At 39.1% G+C, this 24,179-nt stretch overlaps 3 protein-coding genes across 4 annotated transcripts; 2 read left to right on the forward strand and 1 right to left on the reverse strand.

Moving 5' to 3' along the window:
* Positions 1-77: 77 nt before the first annotated feature.
* On the reverse strand, positions 78-2,492 carry LOC134751273 (dynein light chain roadblock-type 1-like). Its single transcript, XM_063686655.1, has 4 exons — positions 2,416-2,492; positions 1,380-1,467; positions 987-1,087; positions 78-212 (listed from the first exon to the last, which is right to left on the reverse strand). Exons 1-4 carry the CDS (start codon positions 2,470-2,472, stop codon positions 78-80), a joined length of 381 nt encoding a protein of 126 aa, XP_063542725.1. The 5' UTR covers positions 2,473-2,492.
* A 663-nt stretch (positions 2,493-3,155) lies between these two features.
* On the forward strand, positions 3,156-6,829 carry LOC134751156 (uncharacterized). The gene is made up of 4 exons (XM_063686522.1): positions 3,156-3,212; positions 4,663-4,744; positions 6,014-6,114; positions 6,688-6,829. Exons 1-4 carry the CDS (start codon positions 3,162-3,164, stop codon positions 6,808-6,810), a joined length of 357 nt encoding a protein of 118 aa, XP_063542592.1. The 5' UTR covers positions 3,156-3,161; the 3' UTR covers positions 6,811-6,829.
* A 434-nt stretch (positions 6,830-7,263) lies between these two features.
* Positions 7,264-23,641, forward strand: LOC134751154 (counting factor associated protein D-like). 2 transcript variants are annotated; one of them, XM_063686521.1, is made up of 14 exons: positions 7,264-7,357; positions 12,479-12,517; positions 13,932-14,039; positions 14,713-14,992; positions 15,211-15,313; positions 16,152-16,275; positions 17,184-17,319; positions 18,226-18,480; positions 19,089-19,402; positions 19,801-19,927; positions 20,403-20,505; positions 21,410-21,499; positions 22,772-22,869; positions 23,379-23,641. In XM_063686521.1, exons 1-14 carry the CDS (start codon positions 7,321-7,323, stop codon positions 23,614-23,616), a joined length of 2,052 nt encoding a protein of 683 aa, XP_063542591.1. In that variant the 5' UTR covers positions 7,264-7,320; the 3' UTR covers positions 23,617-23,641. The 2 variants fall into 2 exon arrangements, with proteins under 2 accessions (XP_063542591.1, XP_063542590.1); XM_063686520.1 differs by having other exon boundaries at positions 7,271-7,357; positions 12,476-12,517.
* The last annotated feature ends 538 nt before the right edge of the window (positions 23,642-24,179 follow it).

Below are 24,179 nucleotides of genomic sequence, written 5' to 3' on the forward strand. Positions count from 1 at the left end.
ATCTATCCACAGGTGGATATTGCTGACTTTACTTCCACATGACTCCTGTCCTGCTGAAGGCACCCTCTGATCACTTATTACTTCTCCCTCTGTGCGGGTTTCTTGGCCTTCTCCCTCTGAACGACGATGATACTAAACTCCCGATGCGGTGCCACCATCACTTCTTCGTTGCTGCTCTTTACACGGAGCACTAGTGGCTCGTCGAACGGGTCCTGTGTACAGAACGGATATGCTGCGGGCTAAGCACGCTGGCATTTTTATCGCCTGTCACCATGTCTGTCGCGTTCTAACAAGTATGTAATTGCGAAAGTGACAGGCATAGTGACATTAGTGACATACGATAAAAATGCAACCATGCTGCCACTGCTGGTCGTATTTGTCTACGCCACTGCGTGATAATGACACACTGTCGCTGTTAATTGCGTGGTGTTAAAAAGTGATACGTTGTAGTACATAATTATTTTCTATCGTATTTTCATGGAAACGTACACTGAAGTAGCATGACAAATACGAACGTTTCCGAGAAAGTACGATGGAAAACAATTATGCACTACATATATCTTGTACTCATTAGCTTATTACAAACATTTATATATATTCACCTGACCCGTTGTCTGTCTGTCTGTAATCATATGTTGCAAATTAAATTTGAATTTGAAAATTTGCATACATATATTATGTAAGCCGGGTGACAAGTGCAATAGCATCGCAATCGCATCGAGCTGATCTGATGATGGAGTCTCCCTAACGCAAGTACTTTGCTACGATTTGAGCAGCATCACTTGTATTCTAAACTATTTAATACTAGGTACCCACCTAAAATTTTAACTTTAGTAAATGTGGGTGCAACCGAAATAAGCGGTTTCGTTCCCATACTCAATTTGTACGAGCGCCTATGTGTGGTAACCTCGATGGTAAGTGGTGTGCTCCATCTAGTAGTTGAAGTGGTGGATTTTATGAATACGAAAGATATAATTTATACAAACCAGCTCCATGATCAAGTGGTGTACCATGGTGCCTAGACGCTGCATGCGCGTGGCGTACCGGGTAGAGATCGATAGGTTGATGTTCGTTAGGATTGGAGAACCTGTAATATACTGCAGTGAGTTCTGGATGAACGAGATGATGGTGGATATTTAAAAACTGAGAACTGAAGGATAAGTGGAAAAGCACACTGTTTTGAGTCAGATAGGATGTGTCACCCCTATCGTTTGTAATAAGTATTAATTTCGCAGAGACGTTTGCGAACGATGGCACAATGATAAGATATAGATACTTATATTATAGCTTTCCACTTTACTTTTCTTTCTAAGCTTGTAGACGTTTCTGCTTACAAAACTACTGTAAGATGGATATTGGATATTTGGATATACCTTTACCTTCCTCGTTTGCCATGATGACTGTGTCCACTGAGTCGCCATCCATGATACGGTCCACAATGGGATTCCTTTCGTTCATGAGGGCTGTCTGTAAAATATTACAAATTATTGTCTACGTGAACCGTGCACCCCATGGACTATGGACAATTACTTATTATGTGCTATGGAGCTATGGACCCCATTATTACCTATTTAGACCGTGAAACGTGTCAAATAGTATCCTCGTAACCCGTACTACCAACTAAATACTGCGATGTAATTCAATTTCTAACTGTTCGTTTTATTACAAAACAAAAGTGATTCGTCCATATTTCCTTCACTAGTGATTTCAAATTCAAATGGCATTTTTTTGTATGATAATGGGTCTTACGAGGTTACAAACTATGAGTTGTATATCTCGCAAAGCAACCGCGGCTCCGCCATTTTGAAAAACTATACTGAATTGACATAAAATTCTATATAATTATCGAACCTGCTTGCAAGATTTCACGAGAATCGGCTGGGAAATGTGACATTTAGGCTGCGTTTCGACCAGAGGTGTGCGAAGATGTGTTGCGAGGGATGTGTTTTAAAGAACCAATAGAGTCACTGCACGCTGAGCGAGGAAAACAAATGAAGTGATTATATAATTACGACGACGACCCTGCCTGTGAAGCCGATGGTCCTGGGTTCGAATCCCGCTAAGGGGTTTGTGTGATGAGCACAGATATTTTTTCCTGAGTCATGGGTGTTTTCTATGTATTTAAGTATTTATATATTATATATATATCGTTGTCTGAGTATCCATAACACAAGCCTCCTTGGGCTTACCGTGGGACTTAGTCAATCTGTGTACCTAAGAATGTCCTATTTATTTATTTATTAATATTTATAATATAATTTATATTGGTTCTTAATAAACTCATGCCTCGCAACACATCTTCGCACATCTCTGGTGGAAACGCAGCCTTATATGAGAACTGCCGGGCATACGAAAGTATTTTTGCCTAAGATGAAAAAACCTTTGCTTCACTCGGCCAATTTGTTAAGAAATTACCGTATGGACTAAAAACGTGTCTTTGTCGTCTTTTAATAACTTCTGCATGATCTTCATTTCGTCTCACAGCTATTATTATTTGAGTAATAATACTAGGTCCGATTCAGTAATCACTATTGTGACAAAGTTACGTGAAATTTTTAAAATCCAGCGGGCTATGAACTATGGACTAGAAAAACTTAATAGGTACTTAAGTTTATATCATGGCCATGTCCAACAATCTTCCAAAATCACCTTTGTATGAAAACCCATCTCACCCCAATTACGAGGGACTACGGGGTGAGGTGGTTTTTCCTGTTTATCGTCAAAGTTATGAAATGGAACTACCCAAAACAAAATAAAATACAAACGTCCGGAACACTTATTATACTACATCATTCAGTTTGCATATGTAAAAATAAAATGTTATCGAGGTTTGAATGTCAGTTTTGCTCCTACTCACCCCATTTTACGGTACTAGGAATTTATATAGACAGCAGGGAAAACCACTGTATTTCAAGATAGGCAAAGTTGCACCCGTGAGGCAATGTTAAGCAATACTATATCTCATGCATGCAGTGTAAAATGGCTTTAGAAAACCGTAGCCACAGTGAAATGGTCGTCAAAATTGTTTAATATCATTTACTGATAGTTTTAGATATATTTGCCTACTTATTTTGATAATTTGATATATTTTTGTAACTAGGTATATAGTAGTTTAATTAGGTACTTCAGTCTTTTGTATAATACCTAAAAAATTTAATAATATGTCTGATTTAAAAAAGATGATGCGACTAAGACAAAAACATGTGCCAGAGGTAATCTATTCTGCATCGTATCGTAACTTAAAATCTAGTACAAATGAAGGATGCGTTAGACGTCCAACTCTTCGTGTTCTATAGAAAGAAAGATATCACTTAATCATAGGCAATTACCGAATAGCGGTGAGCCATCCTTAAGAGGAAAGGCGACGATCACTTCTCCATAATCGCTGGTTCGCACGGTGTAACAAAGCAGTTAAATTGACGCTCTTTAGAGCCTACTGCCAGACTTTCTACACGAGCTGCCTGTGGGTGAGGTTTACACAACGGGCCTATAACGCATTGCGCGTTCAATATAATAACATCTTGAGGATGCTGTTGCGGCTGCCGAAGCACTGCAGCGCGTCCGGCATGTTCGCTGAGGCGCGAGTAGATGACTTTTTCGCCATTAGGCGGAAAAGAATCGCCTCCATGCTGAGACGAGTGCGCGGCAGCAACAGTCTTCTCAGGGTGTTGGCCGAGCGCCTCGACTGCCCTGTTACGAAGTTTTGGGTGGAGGTGGCCATTGGGAGAGCGAAATAAAGCATGGCAACTTGAGCTCCTGTTCTCCGAGTGGCCACGTTTGACCAAATACCTAGCTTTTAGTTTTTACCTAGAGATAAATATTTTTTTGTTGTACTGTTATTAATTAATTTAGTACATAACATAGTTTTTAGGATTTTTATACTAAAACCGTTATGGATCAATGCAGATCTGAAATAAACGTTTTTTTTTTTAATAATGGATATACATATTGACAGTTTTATTCTACTCGTCCACTGTAATGGTTGAACAAAGTTTTTGTCCTCTACAACTAAGAATTATTAGCAGTCACAGAGCTAACAACAATAAACGTTTATGTGTAGTGAGTGGTTTGAAAATGGGGTTTTCAAACCACTCACTACACATAAATGTTCACTTTTCATGGGGTAGTCACACAAATCTCTGTTTTGACGTTTTTCTGGGACGGCAGTTAGCCGCGACCACAACCAGTGAAACCTGTGTCGAAACGTCGGTAAATAAAGTTAACAAAATAAATTCGCGATAGACCCGTTTGTAAATGTGATTTAATATGTGTTTAAAACGCGAAAGTTATAAAATTTCGTTGGTACTACCAATAAATCAATTGGCTATAGTTGCTAATCAATTAGTAGTGGTAGCAAATTATTTGATTTTTTTAGCTAAATATCGTTAACAATGGTAGCGAAGCTATAGAAAAGGCTTTGTTAATTTTGCTAAGAAATTGTTCGCACCAGCAAAGGAAATTTCAGCAAAGCGAGCTTAGCTAACACAGCTAAATCATTTTTTTCCGTGTAATATTAGTAGTCAACTATAAAAGAATTTGACCAAGCACCTGCCGCCGCGCTACCATAGAAAAGACATAAACGCGCGACTATTTTTTCTACTGAGATACTTAGCAATTTCATTAATTATATAGGTTATACTATAGTAAATTATCTAATTGCAGGGATTCTCGCACCTAACTGAAGATACAGTGTGCCGTATCGACGAAAACCATCATGTCATTGGCGTCCTATATTTGGAGAAAAGTAAGTATTAAGGGCCTCATTTTAGGCGCCTATTCCAACGCCGTAAACCAGAGTGAGAAGCGAGAATGAGTTTTTCGTAGAGCTTGGGTAACGTATGTGTTTGGTAATCACGAGACATTTGCCAGAAAATGTTGAGTTCAGTTAGTAAAATTTCTACCGTTTTGCGCGTTAAAAGTTGGATGTCCTATTCGTTTTTAGTTACGTACCTGTTTACCATATTGTAAAATAAAAATCTAGAACACCTAAATAGGTAGCCCACAAATCGTCTAAATAGCCGAAAGATAATCGATTTTTTGTCCGCGATGGGACAACTGCCTTGCATCACCATAACAAAAATATCAAATGTTTTTGTTCTTTCGCCCTTGAGTCTATTCCTATCTTTGATATGCAATAATAATACATATAATAAGAGGAAAATAAATTTACCGTCTAGCACCCGTCACGATGAATTACGAAATCATGACAAATAAGGAAAAATCTAGACTCGAGAAGTTTGACCAGAAGCATTGAAGATAGTGTACCATAAGGTCGGGCTTTGAAAAGTGTGTCTCCATCAGATATATCGTAGCGGCCGAGGTGCTCACAAATATCTGAACACCCCTGTAACGCCTTGACAATATAGGTATTTTCAGATCTTTGTGAGCACATTGGTCGCTCCGATATATCTGATGCCGACTGGACTTATACCTACATACAAATAGTGGCTCGTGCGAGCAGTAGATCTCACAAACCTTCACCATTCATAGCTTCACCATTCGAAAAATTTAATCAATTAAAAAAAAACATACGTCTCAATATTTCATTAGAATCGGTTGAGTATTGCTATCTGTAGAACAACCGGACATACGAAAGAATTTTTGCTCAATCTGAAGCGGAGTTGCTTTGCTCGCACTTTGTGCTCACTCGGTCCATGAGGTCCTAGGCCCCGAAAAATGTACAATGTACATGTACACAACGGTGCCCATTTCAGTTCGCTGTTGAAATTACTCGTTCGATCACGTAAATACAGGGTTGCCATACTTGCCATACGTCAGGATTTCCCCTGACATGTCAGGATTTTTGGTCCTTTGTCCGGATAGCGGGGGAAACTTGGCGAGCGACAGGGTTTTTTAGAAACCTTACCTAACCACTAAAAGCTACTAAAAGTTTGGAATTGGGCAGAAGGAAGGTTACGCTACTAGTTACAGAGTATTGTGGCGAGTTAAGTTAATTGGAATATGTCAACCCTACGTAAAGTATATATGACCGACAGAATTGTCTCTTTTTCAGATTTATTGACTATGTGCACGATGAACGAGAGTACGGGCCAGATGCTGGCCGCCAGGCTGCCCGATTTCACGGAGCTGGTCCGACAAGCTATCGGTGAAATAGTAGGTTTTAATCTGTATGAAGGCGTAACGTAATTAGAGTGAGTGAGATTTCAAAATATGTGTAAACTAGCCATACTAACTGAAGAATATCACCATGTTACTAAACTAAAAGAACACAAAAGATGTACAAAACTAAGAAGTCTACATAGCCAAAACAAATATTGTATACCCAAATATAACAACATATATGGCACTAGGCTGTACACATATATATTACCTAAAATATTGAATGATTTGCCAGAAGTTGTTTGTGCTAAATATTTAAATGGTAAACATATAAAAAAGTCGTTAAAATGCACTTATTAAAAACTAACAACACAAGCTATGAATCATACTTATGATAAGATATAGGATATAATATTGTTTTTCTTTATATTATTCTCGAACTCCCCATCGGCACACAAACCTCCATAAGGTTTCGCCTACGCTACGATGGGTCTTGTAATAATTTAATAAACTGTAATTTGTTTATTTATTCAATAAATAAAAAAAGAAAAAAGATGGTTGCGCGAAATCATAGATTATATATAGATTATAGATTTTCGAGGTTATAGCCATGTTTTTACGTTACAGGACGTGTTAGAGGAGCTGGTAGCGTATCGTATCGAGACTCGGAACGTAGAACTGCTAGTAGCGCCCGCGTGCCACTGCACTGCCGTTGTGCTGCATAAGAGGAAACCGAACAAGCGATCATAATCCTATCCTATCTCTATCAAGAGGAAACAAGACAACATCTTCTAGTTCCATATCCAATCATAGACGACCCGGCCAAACGATGCTGTATTCAGATGATGCTCAAAAATAAAAGAGGTGCGCCACAGTTGAGAGAGATAATTTCCTTTTTTTAGGGTTCGTACTCAAAGGGTAAAAACGGGACCCTATTACTAAGAATCCGCTATCCGTCTGTCTGTCTGTCACCAGGCTGCATCTCATGAACTGTGATAGCTAGACAGTTGAAATTTTGACAGATGATCTATTTCTGTTGCCGCTATGACAAAAACCAATTAACGCTTTTTCATTTTTCACTAGTTCTTAAACTGGATGTGATCGCAGAAATAGTATAATAGTTTTACATGTAAACTTTTTGAGGAGCTTAGCTTATATAAATATACAATGTAGTGGGGATAAGCCCAGTTGCGTGTGCGCCGGCTTTGTGGTACAAGGCCCGTGTGGAACTTTACTTTTTAGTGTTTATTTTATTACGAGATGAAAATAGTTTTATGTGTGGCGCTTTGCGCTGTCGGTAAGATTTATTTTTAAAATGCCTAATTATAGTAATTATTATAAATGCGATAGCAGTAAGTAACCACTGAGAATTGATTTAGATGAAATTTGGTGTAAAACGGGGCGGCTTTAGGAAAATTTAGGGTTACTTTGATATAACTTAACTAACTTAGCGGTTTCACACGTGAGTGAAACCGCTAAGTTAGTTAAGTTAATATGTCTCACGATAGTTTAAATTCGGTTACTTTGATAGTTTTAAAACAGCCTAAAAATTACCATTACTCATTATTTACTGAAACTGTCCATGCTAGTTAGATTACTATATATTGATGTTCACCTACTGTAAAAAAATTCGCATAAAAATATACTATGGCTTAAAAACTAACATTTTAAAGTCTCCCCTGCATTTTAAAGCCACCCCATTTTACGGTACCTATGGATATAGTCCTGGGAAGGAGGAAGGACATAGGACAGTTTTTATTAATTATCTTATCATCATTCCACGCAGGCGAAGTCGCGGGCCAGAGCTAGTAAGTCATATTTGACAATTATCATCATTTTCTTTATTTTAGGATGACATGAGCATGCCGGCTCGATCCTTGAGTTTTTAGTTAAATATGAGATCATAAGGTCAAACAGGTAATATCACACAGACTAGAGGTCGCGGTGTCAGCGTGGTTGCATTTTTATCACCTGTCACTATGCCTGTCACTTTCGCACTTACATACTTGTTAGAACGTGACAGGCATGGTGACAGGCGATAAAAATGCTACCGTGCTTATCCCGCTTTGTGCATAGAGCACGAAATATTCCAAATAATCTTATAAATGCGAATGCAACTCTGTCTGTCTGCTACTTGGGTCAAACACTAAACCGTATTCACGTTTTTCCTGTGGACATACCCACTACCATAAGTAAGGGCTATAATGGTTTATTTTCTTATTTAATGAATGAGAAAGCTACTCCTTTTATTTGGATAAGTAACATGCGCACAAGCTGTTACATTAAACATACTTGGATACAACTTTTAATAGTGTCTAAAATGACTACACGGAATAGTACCTAAAACTATTTTCTGGAAAATATTGATCATGATGGTACAGTCAGCAAAAGTATTTTGTATGCAGGGGTGCTTAGCTAATAGTTTTGCTAACTGTACAGTGAAAAATTTTTAATCTCGGATCCATTTCGCACCTTGTCACAGTGGCGATAGTATGAGGTCTCTAGCGACTTTCATATTGATTGTCACTGTGACAAAGTGCGAAATGGGTCATAAATTAAAATCTTCGACCGTAACTACCAACTAACTAATTATCTAAAATTTCTGACAATTCGATAGGCTGGCTATATACCTCTACTGATAAAAACACCAGGAAAATTCCTGAAAAATTCGGACGGGCACCGCCGTGGCGGGGTGGCCTAGGGGTTCATGGCGTTAGCCGCGATAGCTAAAGACGCCGGTTCGAATCCGGCCTTCACCACTGGAGGGCTTCGTCACCTTTTCTTTAATATATGACATCTATTACAGTTTTTAATTTATATATAGTAGTGTGAGTGTGACTACTTAAAAAACACAAATCAAAATATTTAATAAAATAATTTGATTTGTTCCCAAACTTGTTCCTGAATTGTGTTTTAGAAAACGAAAATGTAATATGTTTTTTTTTATATGTACCTATCGTTTACCCTACAAACCATACCATATATTCATGAACTGTAATAGTAGATACTGGTTTAAAATTGAGGAAAAAAATTAAAGAAAATTGAATATAAGAATAAATTATTATTATATTTTCCGACCCATCGTTCCCTTGCCCTTAAAAGACTAGTTTTCATCTACATACACAAGCAAACTTAGATAATTATGTAAACTCAAGTGGCCACAGTGAACCTTGCTGCAGCGGGTAAGGTCAGCTTGTCTCTTACAGACAAGTAAATAATAAAGACTAATATAGACTTTTAATCTTCATACAAAGACTTTCAATTGGCCGATTTTAATTTTTTTGCCGTTTTTTTGTCAGATTTAGATGTAATTTAATAGGTTTGAAGAGCTTTGGTTAGAATAAACACGAAATCCCAATTTGAGACAAAAATGTGGTATTTTCTATAAAAAGGGATCTTATTGTCGATGGCGCTTACGCCATTATTAACGATGCTACGATATAAATACGCGCGACCGCGCGACGCTGTGCGGCGTAAGCGCCATCGACAATAAGGTCCCTTTTCATAGAAAATGCCCCAAATGTATGTAATTTTTTTACGTTTACGTTTTCGTAACTCAGTGGAAGGTTTTGTAGGACTAAACTTAATCCTAGAAATAAAATTAAATATCTATGAGTCTGTAAAAGTTACTCGAAATAAATGATTTATTATTATTATATAAATATCTATGTAGATACATAAGGTAGGTATTCTGTCTTCATGTATTATGTGTGTCTCTCTGTAAATGTTTTATTGAGGTTGTGCAATAAACAGAGGATTTGTATTGTACCTTTATAAATCCGGCCATCTATAACTACGACAAGACGCGCTACTTTATATGGAGATTGACAGTATTTATCATTAACTGGTCTTGACAGTAATAAAGTACGTATAAACAACCGGTGGAATGAAACAACGTCATGTAAACATCGGCGAATTCACCTTGAAATATTATTATACATAATTCGACCAGTTATATGAAATTAAAGTAGGTAGGATGCCAGTTTGATCTGATAAATATTTTTACTTCGTCCTTTTTTGTATATTTTTATAGGATGAATATTTAAAACTTAAGTTTGTTGATTTGTAAACCTGTATCTTTTATGCGACGTGAATAATAAAAGGAAAAAATAAAATAAAATAAGAGTGATTCATAACTGTCAAATATGATCTTGGTTGCGCCGACCATTTAGGTCAATCAAATTAGATCTAAAATAACCGTTTTGATAATTAATTACCAGCAAGCTGGAAATTAAAGATTCATTTATTTCGTCATCATGGGTTACATAAGGTGTCAGTTTGGTAATATATGTTAGGTCATGATCATGATCCATGGTGTGCCTTTCGGCGTACGATATAAAAATACTAGCTTTTGCGTCTGCGTGGACTTAGTAACAGCAGCTAAAGTAAGTATAGCGCCTGGAAAAATTCTCATAGCAATCATTCAATTTGAGCATATTATGCACACAAATTAGCAGGCACTTCATTAATTATCTCAATTCCACCCTGTTTTTTACTTTCTTAAGGGATGATTTTCGGGATAAAAACCATATAAAAACTATCCGATGTCCTTCTCAGGGACTCAACCTATCTGTATGCCAAATTTCATCTAAATCGATTCAGCGGTTTAAGCGTGAAGAGGAGTGAACACACAGACAAAAAGACAGACAGACAGACAGACTTTCGCATTTAAAATATTAGTATGGATTAGTATGGATAACTATACTAAAATACCTAATCGTTTTAATACTTTCATTTTGTCCCAAATGCGCGTAATCCGAGTTTGCCTCATCCCAGCAGGTGTGCATACATTTTGGGATTATTTGTGACATTTTCAACCAAAAGGTACCACATTGCGTCTTGTCAATAAGGTTGATTTCAAATTGAAGCTACATGGAAATAGCGCCTTATTGACAACTGACAATAAGTACCCCTTTGATTGAGAATGGCACATGTATGCACACTTCCTGGAATGGAGCAAGCCTCGGATTACACGCATCATAGAGTAACCTATACTAGAGCGGTACTGTCATAGTCAATTTTGTAACCCCAGTAAATTCACTGCCATCTGTCGACACACTTTAAACCTAAAAATGAAGATTTATAAAAATACGATAAAATGTATTTAAATATGGATAAATGATTTTTTTTATTTGCATTAATTATTTTTATGATTTTGACCCATGTTCTTTCACTGATATGCGTTAAAATTGTTAAATAACAAACGAAACCGTCAACGCCATCTATACGACAGTAGGCCAAAGCTAGTAGCGCCCTCTGATCGAGAATCAAATTTTCTTGATTTTCGAGGCACGGTTTTTCCCTTAGACTGTATCCATCTATTACGGAGTTATATCTATATTTGCACGCATTTAGGACCAAAAGAAGATATTGAAACGATTTCGAGCTTTCTGAAAATCATTTTTACGAAAAAGTCTAATTTGTACAGTAGGTAGATATATCTAAAAAACAAAACTCGTTGGCGTTGACTCTTTATGTGTTTATGAGTTGGCTCACACCAGACCGGTACTCTTTTATTTTTCATTGCGTAACCCGTTTTATAATCCCTAAGGGGTTGTACAGTCGAGTTCATAAATAAATATGTATACATATCTTACCTTATCATACATTAAACCATTGAGATAAGGTGAAAAAATGTATACATATTTATAACTCGACTGTACAAGTATAATTATAGAATAGATAGTTATTTGTGCAACAAGAGAGGAAAGTTGGTTTTTCTTGCGAGTGTTTATTTTGAGTCCTGAGAAAGCGAAAGATTCTATTATTCTAAGTTAGAATCTTGAGCGTAGCGAGGAACTCAAAAACACGAGATGTAAAATAACTTTGCTCTCGTGTTGCACACATAATTTTTCACCTCAGTAGTGAGAACATATTAAAGGTTAAAATATATTTCGTATTACACAGAATAATACAGAAAAAAAATTGTTATAAAATTATGAAGTGGCAGTTCATGGCCTTCACTAAATTAAAAAGCTACTTAGTTTCACTCTTTGGAGTGAGGAAAGTCGCACTTTCTTCACTGTCCGCAATAGTTAGCACAATTGGACTAGCGGCCCAATTCGAGCAATGCTTATGATATGACACTGAGAGATCGGTATCGTATCACTGTGGCATCTTATAAGCGTTGTTCGAATTGGGCCGTAAGACAAAGCTCGAAATCTCTAGAACAGTCCTGAAATTTGGTATGTATGCTAATTAAAGGTCCCTTGTCCACACCATTTAATGTTTGGGGCGTAGAAGAACCGACCCTGCCTTGAAACCCTCGTAACGCTCAAGATTCCACTTTTCGAACTACTCACTATCGTCGTGGCTCAGTTTTGGAATCCTGCACTTGTTCGAGTATTAATATTAGCACGATAAATTAAACAACAACTTTGCCCCCTTGTTAAACAAATGATGTATTATGTTTCAGCAGTAGTGAGCGGCTCGCCGAGTCGCTTCAGCGATTTCAGAGGTATTGTTAATCAATATTATTATGTTTATTGGAAGCATGAAGTCGTATACATAACTAATTTTCTAAAAGGCTCTAGGGGTCTCGGCGCTGAATACAATTTCGTACTTTTTGGTGTCAAGACCCTTGGGGTCAGACCGCGCTTAAGTTTATTAAGGATCTATCCAAAAGAATATCAGACGTCATCGATCGATCGTAGAGCTGGCAGCTTCCTGGCTCAAAGAATTAGTTTTGCGATATAGTGAGGAAATGCTGCCAGCAGTTACGGCACCATCATGCCACACTGGGATAGTTTTTAGTATTTTATTTTAAGATTACCGTAAAATGGGGTGAGTAGGGTTCAAGGGGAGAGTTGGGTTATGAATGGAGAGAAAAGGGATGAAAGGGGGGTGAGATGGGATTTTAAGGCTACTACTACAAAAATAATGTATTCCAATTTAAAATGGAGCTATAGTAATACCATAGAGTAACTTATACTAGAGCGGTACTGTCATAGTAAATTTTGTAACCCCAGTAAATTCACTGCCATCTGTCGACTCACTTTAAAACTAAAAATTAATATTTATAAAAATACGATAAAATGTATTTAAATATGGATAAATGATTTTTTTATTTGCATTAATTATTTTTATATGATTTTGACACATGTTCTTTCACTGGTATGCGTTAAAATTATAAATAACAAACGAAACAGTCAACGCCCTCTATACGAGTGTAGGCCAAAACTAGTGGCGCCATCTGATCGACAATCAAATTTTCGTGATTTTCGAGGCACGTTTTTTCCTTAGACTGTATCCATCTATTACGGAGTTATATCTAAAAAAAAACGATCCAACAATCTTCCAAAATCACCTTTGTATGGAAACCCATCTCACCCTAATTACGAGGGACTACGGGGTGAGGTGGGATTTCCTGTTTATCGTCAAAGTTATGAAATGGAGCTACCCAAAATAAAATAAAAACTTAAATACAAACGTCCGGAACACTTAAATGTTATCGAGGTTTGAATGTCAGTTTTGCTCCTACTCACCCCATTTTACGATAGTATTCTTTATTTTTCAATTTAGGTTCTCTAACTTTCATAGATTAGTTATTTATTGAAGAATGGTTAAATATTTGTAAATTTATAAAATTTTACATGAAATATCGACGTTTTTGACACAAATCTTAAGTTAAGATCAGTGGCGTAACTAGGGGGGGGGGGGGGCAGAGGGGGCAAGTGCCCCGGACGCCATCCAAGGGGGGGCGCCAAAATGGGCAAAAGGCAGCAGCAGGGAAACTTTTGTCAGTCGTCAGGGGGCGCAAATTTGGTGACTGCCCCGGGCGCCATATCCTCTAGCTACGCCCCTGGTTAAGATAGAGACGCTTTGCGTTTCGCAATTGCTCTGTTAAATATGTATTTTCTTTCTTATTACAGATTCAGTGAGAAGCACACTGACAAAACTGCCGCAGTCAGTTAATCAACATGTTAGTCATATTCGAGAAACAATCCCGTTTTCTGATGGCCGTTTCGATAAGGTCTTTGGTAAGTGTTTAAATCTAACTGTGTATACTTATGGCAAAGATGCAAGACACTGCAAACTTACACGAGCATTTTACGTCACTTTCTGAGTATGTCACTTTCTGAATACTTCACTTTCTGAGTACGTCACTTTTTGAGTACGTCGCTTTCTGAGTAATTCGCTTTCTGAGTACATCACTTTCTGAGTACGTCGCTTTCTGAGTACGTCACTTTCTGAGTACCTACGTCACTTTCTGAGTACGTCACTATACAGGTATACAGGAGCAAATACCTAGGGAATCCGTGCACACTGAAGGAGGCATTTAGCAACCTGAAGACCTTGCTAGGTTTCATGGAGGAGCTGGGGTGGTTAGAGTAGCTGTAGCGCTACCTCGTTTTACGCAAATGTGGAGTGGTGTGGATGTCGATTTGCAGAAATTGCCCAGCAAAACTAACTAACACATTACAACTTGACATTATAACTTGGCGGGTGACTAAAGTTTGGTCGAAATCTAAGGGTGAATATAATTATGGATTGACATATTGCTGATTAATGATAAATTCTTGTAGGTACAAAAAAACAGACACAATGGCACGTACATTGAAGCCTGTGTCAATTTCGCCCGCTTATGGTTACACGACAAACATTGAAATCAAGAATCAATCAGTACTAACTTAATAATAATTTGTTCCACAGGAACATTGGATGAGATGGTCAAGAGCTTCCTTAAGCAGAAAATCAAGGCCTTCGCATCACTCTCAAACATCCTACCGGCCGGTCTGAGCCTTCCAGACCTGAGTCTGCCTACCTCCCTCCCTATCCCTGGGGTCCCCGGGTTCGGTCTGCCTGCTGGAAGCCCTGGAAGCTCTGGGGGCTCTGGGTCGGCTCCGCCGAAGCCGAAGTTTGAGCGGTCGCTCCATGTGCATGAGGATATTATTGTGCCGTTGTCTGGGTTCACTGAGAGCTATGAGATAGAGTAAGTTATTATTACTTTCTTGGCGATTTTAAGGGTTCTGCCATTCAAAGAGTTAGTATCTCTCATATGCTGGCTCATTAATTAAGATAAATCGACATGATATAATGACGCCACTCTGTGGTTTAAATTGCCTAGAGTATTATGCACGTTCGATTCGAACCCGAGATTTTCGGCTTTAAAAGCTGCTCTTACCGCTACCTATTAATAATCTGTTTTAGATGGCACGCTGAATCTGACACGATGCGTAAGGTCCTGCAGGGTGGCAATGGCAACACGGTATACCGGTCACCGAAGCCCGACGGCAAAGTGGAGTTGCTTGAGGTACCCAACCTAAAATAAGTGTCAGCAGGAGAGGTTGAGGTGAAAGATTGCACAAAATACGCATTTCGGTAGTCTTGACAACACATTACATACATGTTATTGGTGGGATTCTTCAACCCGAATAGTTATTTAATAACTTACTACGATTAAAATGAAAGATTAAATGGGGGTTGTAGAGATTTGATATCTTAGTGAAAATCACGTTGCTTCTACTGTGACCTCAACATGCCCAGCCGCAGTTTTAGAATATCTCATTTAGGTACATACCTGCCAAAGCAGACTGTCTTTTAGAATGCATAAAAAAAAGAATTCATTAGAATATATAATATAATAAATAAAATATAATAGGTATATCATAAGTTGTCTGTTCCCAAAAATTCTAGATTGTTTCAAAAGGAAATACTTGTTTAGGAACTGGACTATTGTGGAATTAACTTTTGTGCTCTGCGGACACAAGCTTTTTGAAATAAACTAGCAACTAATTCATAAGGAAGATAGATGTTGATATTTTAACGGTAGATGTCTCTTGAGACGCTTACAATAATCAATATGATGGAAATATTCATCACGGTTGGTAAGATACGGTTGCTTAGTATCCGTAGGTACCACGAGTTTGACATTGACATATTCGCTAGCGATTGCGTAAACTAACTCACAATGCATCTCCATCGTACTGACATTGGTGCAAGCGAAATGCACTGCGTTTGACCTGAAGCAATCGCTGTGTGTGTGAACTGGCATCCCAGTAGCGACTTAGAATCTTGTCCGAAGTTGTGTGTACGGTGTTTCATTTCTCCTTTATTCCAAAATATTACATTTTGTTATGGCAATGTTTCAGATTCGTGAGGAGCAAGAAGGAAAGAACAAAGTACACCGCTGCTCACGCACCGTCGTCTCGTTAGATGCTCCTGCTGAGAAAACCTTCCCTGGTCTGCCTGACTTGAGCGATTATGTTTTCGTCGGTAAGTTATCTGAAAGGAATAAGGTTTACGGCGTCCGCGCACGCACGCGGGTGCCATCGTAATAGTTAAAATCCGTCGCACGCGCCCACGCCAGTTAGCGTTGATCATACTACTTTTAGCTAACCCGCTCACCCGCTTCGTGCAACCGCGCCAACTCGCAGACGCCCGTTGCTTTCAGACTAAAAGAAATAAATAGCTAGAAAGATATTTTTCATTTCTCATGAAACTAAGTGGGTCGTTGGTCGTTGGTGTACTAAAAAGTGTGCTAGAAAATGATACGTCACTGTACTTTCTAAGCGCCTACGTTTTTTTCTTTTTTTTTGTTATAAGCAATAATTTTTTTGGTTTAAATGGATTTGTTGTACAAACTCCATTCTGATAATTAACTCCCCATTCCATAAATGATATTTTTTACCGAAATTGTTAATTGAAAGTACACTCAAGAAATAAGTACTACAGAAGTTTAGACTTAGCCATGTTTTTCAAATGCAGGTGTTTTTTGCTTTCCTCGTATTCGAAATGAAAAGTAGTGTTTAACTCGAGTGATCACCATTTTAGTCTCGGATTGATAGCGCCAAACTACCTCGACAGAAATAGGTGCCTTTCATCCCTTGGTTAACAATCTACTATTACTCGAATACTCGTCACTTTAATTCTCGGCTGAAGTAAGTTTGTTGAGGTTATCTGCAGTGTGAACTTGCTTACTCTGTTAGCTCAGTGACCCAAAATGAGACTTGGCCTCAAGCAAGATAGCGCCCCTTTTACCGAGAAACAAATTTTGTTCCTACGCTACTTCTCGCTAATCGTCGACTCGGAGTTGGCGCGGAGTGTGAAGATTCTAAGAATTTTAATAAAATCTAACTGAGTAGTAAAACTGTAATACTAGATTCGTTTTATGTGTCCTGTAGGAAATGCTAAATCGGAACTATGGAGGAAAGTAATAAAGGGCAATCCTGGTGAAAATGGAGCGGTAAAAGGAGAGTCCCTTACAGTCACTCATGAGTTGCTGGTCGCGAGGGAGAAGGATGGACCCGTGCCTGTCAGGTTAGTACAAAGTCAACCCGATGTTTCTTCTTTTCCAAATGTGGCTTCTGTCTCTTCTTCATCATTATGGTCTACAGCGGCGGTGCATGGTCACATTTTTATCTTACGTACTTTTTATTAACCGTTTTCTGTTTGACATAACGAAAGAGTTCCAAGTTTCTTCCCAGTTGGCAGAAATCATTTGTCACTTTATTAACTGACGAGAAAAATATAAAAACATAAATAATTAAACTAACTAAAAATATCTACATATATTTACAAGTAAAAAATGGGAGCTAGCTCGGCGCCGGATGGTAAGGTGCCCAAAAGGCTGGTAGCATTGCCGCGCTGAATTGCGATGCCAATTCTCTGAGCAAGAAAGTAACCAGCCCTCTGGTCACCCTGACGAGTAACATCAAATCTGAAATGTTGATTCGGGATCCTGCTTACATTACGTCTACGTTTCAAATCCATATAGAACGACAGTGTCAGGTTCTTGGTTCAATCGGGTTAGTAGATAAGTGGGCCATTTGAAAAGCCCACTTATCTATTACCTACTCCATTCCCTATACTGATGGAATATCCCGAACGGCGTGGTCCGGAGCCATCCAACATAATTTACACATTTATAATAATAAACAAATACATCTTTATTTCGGATCAAAGTACAGTCCATAGTATGTTAGGAAGACTTCAGCTTTGTTAGACATTTAAACATCTAATCGTAAACAAATACTAAATTATAAATTGATTGATTAAATGATTAAATGAGTATGAGTATGAGTAAATTGCTATATCCTTTAGCTGGTCCACCCAAAACATAAGAATATGGCAGCCATACCTTCCCCACCATAAACATTCCCGAGGCACCACACCTACCTGGCAACCCATCAACATTCTAAAGCCGTTATTGTATTCCCTCCGCAGATACTCGGTGACAACAGACAGCTCTATCCTCGGCCCGGCCAGCGACGTCTACATCCACACCTACAAGGTGCTGCCTCCCCCCACCGCAGCCATCACACCAGACACGACTCAATGCATGACCATTGAAGACGCAACTCCTCGACAGAAGAGAGCGGATTTATTTTCTAAATTTACTGATACCTTGTCGAAGTTTAACCCACTTCTGGACTTCTCGCTGCCTGTTGGACCCGGAGATATTGGTCCTAAATTTGAGAGGTAGGTGTAAATATGCAAGTTTCCATTAACCTTAGGCGTAATACGAGATTGGAAATGAACTGATATTAAACTGATATAAATGAATGAAAGTTAAGTAACGTCTCGAGAAAGTGACCTATGACTGAAGTCACCTCGAAAGTACCTTCTCAAGAATGTAAGCCATTTTGCTTAAAAGGATAACTTCGCCTTTGTCCACATTTATTGAATTATCTTTTTTGTTTGTGTACTAAGCTTGTATTGTACAATAAAGTGTTTTACTACTAATAAATAATTTCACGATTTAGACTCACTCGGCTCTCCGAAACATGTCGCGCGAGTGACTAAAACAAGTGAGTCTAAACCGTGAAATTACGAGTATTTAATGTTAGTATGTCTCACAACAGTTTAAATTTGATTGTTTTACTACTATGTACTACAAAATTGCTATATAGGTTATAGCCATTGTAAGATCAGTCCCGCTTGTAGGTCAAGTCGTATCTGTCACATTTGAAAGATCCAGTTTCTCACAAAATACAAGGTTTTATTTCATCGAAAGAATCATATTTAATGCGATAGCTAGATTAATGAAACTAGGAAATAAAATTAAGGTTCACAATCTTTAATTCAAGCTTCAAAAACGAATTCAAGCGGAACTACATTGACCCAGTTGAAGAGGCAGTCCGCAAGAACCTCCTGACCCAATCCACCCGCTTCATCGAGGCCGGCAACCGGGCCACCTCCAGCTTCGAGATGGGCGTGAACTTCCTCGCTGACCGTTTAGATGAGGAGATCAGCCAGCTGTTCGGAGTGAGGGAGCCCGAAGGCCTGGTCGAGGAGGGAATGGTCCCGTTCCCGTATTCGGAGAAGGAAGTGAAAACTGCGTCTGACAAGCTGCCTGAGGAGTTTGATTGGAGGAAGTATGGTGCTGTGTCGCCTGTGCGCTGTAAGTATACATATTATAAAACTTAGGGCCAGTTGAAACACTGGACGGAATAATCAATATTACTCAGCAGTGAACTATGAAACTTCTATACAAATAAAATTGCTAACATTCAGCAGACGGTTTGTTGCAACCAAAGCAAAGATTTAGTCATTGAAAACCCTCGAAACTTGAACCAAATCTTTTAGACCCCAGACATAAAGTCGAAGTTTGAGTTCTTTTAATGCTTGTTCGAAACTTGAGTCCTCTCTGGAATCTCTAGGTACGTACATACCTAGTCATTTCTTGAAAAAATAATTTTACAAGATTTTTCGCAACCCGTTTCTATTACAATTCATAACTAACCTACTTAGGTAGGTACTAAAACTAATGATAAAAAATGTGCCTGTATCTACCCATAGACCAGGGGACGACGTGTGCTTCATGCTGGGCCTTCGCCGTGGCGGCCTCCACGGAGGGCGCGCTTTTCAAGAAAACCAATAAGCTGGTGCCACTCAGCCCTCAGTGCCTTGTCGACTGCGGCAAATCGTAAGTATTGGGGTATAGATGTCTACCTACACCCGCCGTCCAGGAGACCTGCTGGCCTTCGCTGTGGTGGGGTCCACGGGAAGACCAACCAGCTAATCCCGCTCAGTCCTCAGTGTCTCGTCGACTACGGCAAACCGTAAGTGTTGAAGTAGATGTCAACACCCGCCGTCCAGGAGACATTGCTGGGCCTTCGCCGTGGAGGCCTTCACGGAAGTCGCGCTATTCAAGAAGCCACCATTTTGGAGACGTATATACTGGGTTTGGTTTTCCTATTCTGAAAACTTTCAAATAATGTGTTTGACCATACCTATAACTGAACTGATCATATGTTAGCATTTTTGTTTATGTTCGATGTTACTTAATTTTTTGACCTGTGAGCTTTGAACCGAACATAAGTCTAGAATGTAAAAGATTTTATATACCTACGCGACGGAAGCTGGTTTATTAATCAATTTTTACCTATATTACTGTCTAGGTTCGGAGCGCACGGCTGCGGGCCCACTTGGCCGAGCTTCGCCTATGACTACATCCAGAACCGAGGCCTGTCCGCCTGGGACGAGTATGACTATGAAGCCAAGGTACACGTTACTATGAGAGCAGTTCCGTTCGGTCAAAAGGAGAACGAAAACTATTGTAAATTAATTATTTAATGTCATATAACATCTTTACACAAATTGACAGCCCCACAGTAAGCTCAAGAAGGCTTGGCTTGTTGTGGCGTTGTGGCCCATGGTGGGTATATAGATACTCAGACAACGATACATACAATACACGAATACTTAAACACCTACATAGAAAACACACCCATGACTCAGGAACAAATTATCTGTGCTCATCACACAAATAAATGCCCTTACCTGGATTCGAACCTAAGACCATCGGCTTCACACGCAGGGTCACTGTCACTAATACCTAATACCGACTAGGCCATACCGGTCGTCTTATTCTACTAAACCTCATATTCTAGTTATGCCCCTACCAATAGTTCCATTGAATGAATGAAAATATTCTTAGGGCTAGTGGTCGAAAATAAATGTTACATGATAATTTGCGAGTATTGATTATAAACTGTAATAGATGTCATATATTAAAGAAAAAGTGACGAAGCCCTCCGTGGTGTAGGCCGGATTCGAACCGGCGTCTTTAGCTATCGCGGCTAACGCCATGAACCCCTAGGCCACCTCGCCACGGCGGAACCCGTCGCAATTTCTCGACTATATGCCATGTTAGTAAGACTAGGCGTCTTTGACCAACTCTAAGGGCAAGCAGTGCGCGCTTGCACCTCCTATACGAATTCCCATACGGAATTACGATATAGTAAAGTACACACACACTAACACAAACACACCGTACAGTTACGATAGTATTACAGTATATAGTAGTGTGACTACTAAAAAAACAAATCAAAATATATAATAAAATAATTTGAATTGTTCCCAAAGTTGTGCGAGTAGCGATGTTAAGTTAATGTTATATTTACAGGTCCTGGAGTGCAAGGATACCAAAGTGTCTCCCGTGACGCACATCAGCGGACACGTCAACGTTACCGCCAACAATGAGGATGCTCTCAAGGTACCTACCAGAGACATGTACGAGTCAACTAGCCCCCTTTCTTAAATACTTACAATACAAGCTCGTCCAGACGGGATGCTCAAATTGACAATTGGATCACAAAAAATTGGCGTCAATCTTATCTAGCGTCCGTACATAATTCAATCACCAATTTTAGATTTATGGTGACAGTGGTGGTGGTTAAATAATTGGCATTTTAGCGTCCGCACCTTCTGATTTGATCGGTCCATCGAATCAAGCGGAATCGGAGGGCCTATTTAATTTTTAGGGTTCCGTACCCAAAGGGTAAAAACGGGATCCTATTACTAAGACTCCGCTGTCCGTCTGTCTGTCACCACGCTGTATCTAATGAACCGTGATAGCTAGACAGTTGAAATTTTCACAGATGATGTATTTCTGTTGCCGCTATAACAACAAATACTAAAAAGTACAGAACCCTCGGTGCGCGAGTCCGACTCGCACTTGGCCGGTTTTATTTGTTCACACCACCTGATTAAATTGACAGTTTAATCAGATAGGGCGAAAAATGGTTCCATCTGGACTGGCCTTATAGCTACGTGTAGGTACGAAGTATGTGCATATTTCTTCACGAGGTGAGGTTGCACGGTAGCATAGCGCATGCACCCGCGCTAGTCAGATAGCAATACTGATATCTACCGAACCCTCAGGACCTCTCTCATTTCCTTATGATGTAATGTTGTCTATGTTTTGCCAAGCCTGAATATAGTCTAGATGAGAATGCCTACCCGAAAGCCACGAAATACCTGACGGGGTGTTTCATCTGTGTACGGATATGATCGATGTTCTTGACGGAAAAATGGTGTCCGTCACTGTCTATCCCGCGGTGTTAAAAAGTGACAGTCATTTTATCACGTCGATATAACCATCCATAACACGCCTGCTGGGTATCATACTTCAAAGTGGTTTTATCGGCATTTAAGTGGCATTTAACGCGTCATTGTTTCTACTCCTTGGTAAATAGCGCTCGTATTTAGTATCGCATTTCTGCTAGATCTAGGTATAATTTGGTATAATGAATGGGGATGGCAACTGTCATAGGTTTGCATAGATGGCGCCATCATAGCTTGCCCCTTATTTTATGAAATTTGGCTTAAAGGGCCTGGCATCTAGGGCATTAAAAAAACAAAATTTTTACACAATTATAGGGATTGACAGGGCAAGCTACGCTGGCGCTATCTACTAAATACTTGGACTCGACCGGCCAACCCCATCCAATTGATGGTTTCGTTACAATAATTATTATTTATTTAGGTGGCGATCAAGAACCATGCCCCCACAGTGGTAATAGTGGACGCAATGGCAAAGAGTTTCATCTATTACAAAAGCGGAGTGCTGAACGACAAGAAATGGTGAGTCATTTCTTGAAATGAGTACGTTATGGATGAAATGATCCAATTTTACGCTAATATATGTGAAGCACAATTCTCTCAGGTATCGTATCGGTCAAATATCATAAATTTACTTGGTTATCTGACAATCTAACCTTTTGAACGCCAAGAACACATAGCACAGAATAAGTAATAGTATTATCATACAGAACGGCCACGCACCGCCCCGCCCCGTTTGGAATTACCTCGCCCCGCAGCAGATTGACGATCTTTTGCCGACCGCTCAGTACTGTTTTTAAGCAACTTACTCACACAATGACGCATGCCGCGTGTACAGACGTTCCGTTCACACATAGAAACGCAAGTGATTTTTGATGTCCGCCCTGTGCCTAAAGGTATCGTAACTATAGTCTTATAAATGATGAAGTGAGGTTTACATTAAATCGCTTGCACCCATGATCTTGCCGTGTGAGTATATCAAATGGCGACTGTACATGTATGTGATTGTCTTTTATGTTTTATCTTTACAGCGGTGAAAGCAAGCCCCGCCTCAACCACGCAGTCCTAGCGGTCGGCTGGGGCTCTAAGGACGACTCCAAAGACGCCCCCCACTTCATCCTGAAGAACAGCTGGTCGGACAAATGGGGGGAAGAGGGCTACATCAAGATAGCCCCAGAATCGTGTGCCGTATTGGAGCGTCCGACTTACTCGTTGGTTCAGCAGCCTAATGTGGATAAAGAGGCGCTGCGATCTTCATATAACGATTAGGCGTTAAGATTGTACTTTTTTATGTGCGTAACCGATTAATGAATAATGATAAATAAAAGTGTATTTTTTAAGTGATTTGTTTAAATACCATCTATAAATAGAATCGGACCATGCTAACTCTGCAGAGACTTTCAGATAATTTCAGATAATTGCCGGCTAAGTATGAGCAACGAATTCACTCGATCGATCAAATGCCGTAATGTATCGCAAATAATGGCCTCAGATGTACCTATATTTCAATCAGCGTGATCTGGTTAAGTACTAACCTTCACTTTTATTTTCTTACACTTGAGATATATAGTATATATTTAGTATTGTTATGTATGTATGTATGCTAGTATGTATTTTATGTATTTTAATCTATAATGTTATTTCTTTATTTTATGAGTAAACAATATGTTAAATAGTTTACTTTTTTAAATATTAATTTGTACATCCTGTAAGTTTGTCTATCTGACCTGGCTATAGTTTTCCACTCATCTACTCGAAGGTTAGCTGGAAGAGATCCCTTATAGGGATAAGTTCGCCTTTGTACTTCCATTACTGTAATTTATTTTTGTGAA

The sequence above is a fragment of the Cydia strobilella genome, chromosome 21, assembly GCF_947568885.1.
Source record: "Cydia strobilella chromosome 21, ilCydStro3.1, whole genome shotgun sequence".
NCBI classification, from domain to species: domain Eukaryota; kingdom Metazoa; phylum Arthropoda; class Insecta; order Lepidoptera; family Tortricidae; genus Cydia; species Cydia strobilella.

Coding starts and splice junctions, on each gene's coding strand:
- LOC134751273 (XM_063686655.1), bottom strand. CDS start 2,472: ATGAAGATCATGCAGAAGTTATTAAAAGACGACAAAGACACGTTTTTA. Junction 1,468..2,415: donor ACACGTTTTTAGTCCATACG/GTAATTTCTTAA, acceptor AATATTTTACAG/ACAGCCCTCATGAACGAAAG. Junction 1,088..1,379: donor CATCATGGCAAACGAGGAAG/GTAAAGGTATAT, acceptor AGTATATTACAG/GTTCTCCAATCCTAACGAAC.
- LOC134751156 (XM_063686522.1), top strand. CDS start 3,162: ATGTCTGATTTAAAAAAGATGATGCGACTAAGACAAAAACATGTGCCA. Junction 3,213..4,662: donor GACAAAAACATGTGCCAGAG/GTAATCTATTCT, acceptor ATCTAATTGCAG/GGATTCTCGCACCTAACTGA. Junction 6,115..6,687: donor GACAAGCTATCGGTGAAATA/GTAGGTTTTAAT, acceptor TTTACGTTACAG/GACGTGTTAGAGGAGCTGGT.
- LOC134751154 (XM_063686520.1), top strand. CDS start 7,321: ATGAAAATAGTTTTATGTGTGGCGCTTTGCGCTGTCG. Junction 14,993..15,210: donor ACTGAGAGCTATGAGATAGA/GTAAGTTATTAT, acceptor AATCTGTTTTAG/ATGGCACGCTGAATCTGACA. Junction 18,481..19,088: donor ATTGGTCCTAAATTTGAGAG/GTAGGTGTAAAT, acceptor CTTTAATTCAAG/CTTCAAAAACGAATTCAAGC.